We start from the raw sequence: 3462 nt of genomic DNA on the forward strand, positions 1-3462 counted from the left end.
TAAAACCACACACTAAAGCTTTAGTCTGGCTCTTGTCTGCAGGCACGTATCCTCCCAGAGAGGAGTTGTTGTGCAGACAGGTAGCTGGGCCTCCAGCACGAGCTTCAGACCACCTTGTTTTCCAGCTCTGTCATTTTTCAGATAGCAGCTAGAAATCCCAGAACTCTCCTTCTAACTTCAGTGTGACTCCTTCTCTCGGAGCTCTGCAGAACCCCTGCCTGGGCAGGAGGTGTGTTTGCATGTGGTGGTAAGGAAGTCTGGAGGGATGAATTACTCTGTGATTTTACTCACCTGTGAAGGAAGTTATGGGCCATATTCTTCTCTTGATCTCCATCCTCAGGGAAGGAAGATGTTTACTACATCTTCCACATGTAGAAATGAGATCTAGAGATAACTGGAGTCTTTGAGTGGTCTCACCACTCAACCTGAACCCCCCCAGCTGCGGGGCAGGGAGCAGCACACGATATCCTCAGTGAGTCCCTGTCTTCTCTTCCAAGTTGGGGTAAACACGCAGGACAGACCAAGAGTGGGAGGCAGGAGACAGGCATGTGGGAGGAGAAGTGACTTGCTCCAGCAGCCAATTAGCTGTGTTTCCTGCTGCAAACAGTGACCCAACTCTCTTTTCACTGAGCCTTTGCTGGGACTTATTCAGGTGAGCAAGGTGAGCAGACTTTCCTCCAGCTGTCTGGGATGCTTTAGAGAAGGAGGAAGGACTTCTGGATTGACCAGCATAGCACAGGAGGGACCATGGGTGGGTTTAACCTGTACCATGAGCAAAGTAGGACACATAGGATTGTGTGAATGTGCCAGGGGCATTTCTCTTACTCTAATCCTTCAAGTTCCTGCAGGTTTGTCTTACTCCTGGCTCCTTTGCTGTTTCTGATCTTACCCCTCACGTGATGGAGAGGTGCTGCCCTGCAAACGCTCACTTCACTTGGCTGATCCACATACAGCACCTTGAGGCTCTTGTTTTTGCACCATGAAGCCAACAGCCTGACAGATTTCCCTCCTTCCATGGTGACTTTGTCATTCCTGTGGATCTGGGCTCTGGAAGGCAGGACGTGTTATCTGTGTGTCGCTTTTCCCCGGGAACCTACTCACCTATAGGAGGAGAATGTAAAGAATTAAAACTTTTCACATTTATCTTTAAGGAAAGATCTCGTCCGTGTGGAGGCTACTGTGATTGAAAAGACAGAATCGTGGCCAAAAATCAACATGCGCTTTTGGAAGAGGCACAACTATCAAAGGAAGAAAAGTAAGATGCAAAGAATACAGAGCTTCCTTCCCTGCTGGGCCTGGGAGAGGGGGGGATCGTGACCCAAGGACAGCGCCTGGGGAGGGAGATTCATCCACCCAGGACCCCGATGGCACAGCACCTCTCTACCAGCCCACTGCCCCAGGTGTGCCGCTGTATTCAGAGCACGGTGACTTCACACTCCCTCAGTCCAGCACTCTTTGTTAGATAGCCTTGCTGATAAAAATATCTGGGGCAGCAAAGCAATCTTGTTCCTTTCCAAAGCCTTACATCGTGGATATGCAATCACAGAAACCAGCAGGTCCTGACAGTATCCTGTGGCTAGGCTTTTTGGTTACCAAGTGACCGCCCCTTCCCAGATATGACTGAGAGAGGGAAAAATTATGGCTGTTTTTTATAGAATGGGTGCTAAAACCTTGACCAGCCTGACACAGTCCCAGGGGAGCTCTGCCTGGACCTCTCCTTCATGCCATACCAGTGGTATGCAGCTGTCCTGCCAGCGCACCACCCCTGGGCACCGTCACGCCTTGGCTTGCCTTCGGCTAACGTAGCTGAGCAAGCAGGAGCCTTCGAAAGGTACACACAGTTTTGTGCTGTCATCTGATCTTGTTTTTTTTTCCTCTCTTCATTCTTTTTCAGTCATCGTGCACCCACAGACTGTCCTTCGGATAAACACCATAGAGATTTTCCCCTGTTTGTCGTGATGGATTGATCGGGTGTTGTGTGGTTTGGGTTCATTGTTGCTTTAGGCAATTACAGAAATAAAACTGTCTTGTCATTGGAAAGTTCTGGGCTTCCTGCTGTTGTTGGAAATGTAAATCTATATGTACTTTAAAAAAAAAAATCAAAATGAAATATTTTTTTTAAACTATTATTTCAGCCTTGTTGGTGTTTATTTGTCAGGAGTTTTAAACAGCCCGGGATCCATTGCTAGCTCTCAGGCTGTGTCCTGCCAACTGGGTCTGCTTTTGCCTGCACACCTCTCTGTGTGCTTTAGGATTTCAGGCTCTCAGCTGTGTCTTAAAATACTTTGGGCTTCTCTGGCTGTGGAAGAAAAGGGCCATCTGCCTCCCCTGTCCCCAAGGTCAGGCTCTGAGCCTGGAAGGCAGAATCTGTGTGTATAATTAGTCAATTTAAAGAGCCTGTTGTTGTGCTGAGTTATTTGTGTCCTTCCAAGTTTCCCTGCCCTGGAACTGCGGGTGCACTTCAGGCCAGCAGAGAGGCAGGCGTGTTTGGGTTTTGGGTGAGCTGTTTGCCCTCTGCAAACACTCCTTGCTCTCCACAGCCTGCAGTTACATCGCTGGAAATGGGTGAGGTGTTTTGAGTGCTAAGTGTAATTTTGCCCCCTGCCCCTTTTCCTCTCCTGACAAAAGCCCTGCTGCTCTGTTCATATCATTCCTGGCATCGTACAGCTTCCAGGAATATCCTGGGGTACAGTGCAGCCCTCGGCAAACACTGGGCTGAGGAGAGCAGTGAAACAAGAGGACTGCAGGATCCCAGTTAGCGGTGAAAATCCTTCTTGAAGATTGGCCATGGGAGATGCAGCTGAGAAATTATCCTCGTAAAGGTGAGCCGCAGAGTCTGTTGCATAGCAATAAATTGTCTGTGTGTAGAATACCATCAAAATAACAGACACCAGTGGCTCAGGAGTGGTTTTGTGCCTATTTCAGAGGCTTGGTGTTTGACCTACTGAGTAGATTTTCATGTCTAGATCTCAGTATTTCCTCTCCACTTTGGAATTTAAGCATGGTCACTTACTGAGCGGCATGTGGAAGGCCAGATTCCGCAGGCTTATTCAGCCAAGGTCTGCACAGGTTTCTGGGCTGTAAAAATGACCAGGAAGAGTTTCCTGGAGCTTTCAGCAGGCTCTCAGGGTAGCTACCAGATTCCCTGCAGCTGCCGTGAGAAGTGGTGAGTGGGCCCTGCTCACTTTGTCATACTTTCCTCACACCAGCCGAGGAAGGTCCGTATATAGGTCTCCTTGTGCATCCCCACTGTGACTCCTTCGTAGGACCAAGGTTGCCCACAACCCTGTACTGAAGGAAATGATCCTTTTGAACATAATTATATCTGGGTCTTGTCCTGTTTCAAATCTCACAAGTCTGTTTAATCCTTCAGGAGATCACTTTAGGTGCCATCAGCAGCAAGCTTGATGGCTCAGGCTGCGTTTCATCTCGCCTGGTCTCAGCTAGAGAAAGGTCCAGGCG

General features: G+C 48.8%; 1 protein-coding gene across 1 annotated transcript in view; it reads left to right on the forward strand.

Moving 5' to 3' along the window:
- Positions 1-2136, forward strand: part of MRPL21 (mitochondrial ribosomal protein L21) — a 13991-nt gene extending 11855 nt beyond the window's left edge. The window contains exons 5-6 of the mRNA XM_010178213.1: positions 1152-1255; positions 1895-2136. Of these exons, the coding sequence (XP_010176515.1) occupies positions 1152-1255; positions 1895-1959 (169 nt within the window). The 3' untranslated portion in view covers positions 1960-2136. The remainder of the gene's footprint in view (positions 1-1151; positions 1256-1894) is intronic.
- Positions 2137-3462: the final 1326 nt, after the last annotated feature.

This window comes from Antrostomus carolinensis, unplaced genomic scaffold, assembly GCF_000700745.2.
Source record: "Antrostomus carolinensis isolate BGI_N321 unplaced genomic scaffold, ASM70074v2 scaffold8491, whole genome shotgun sequence".
In the NCBI taxonomy this organism is placed as follows: domain Eukaryota; kingdom Metazoa; phylum Chordata; class Aves; order Caprimulgiformes; family Caprimulgidae; genus Antrostomus; species Antrostomus carolinensis.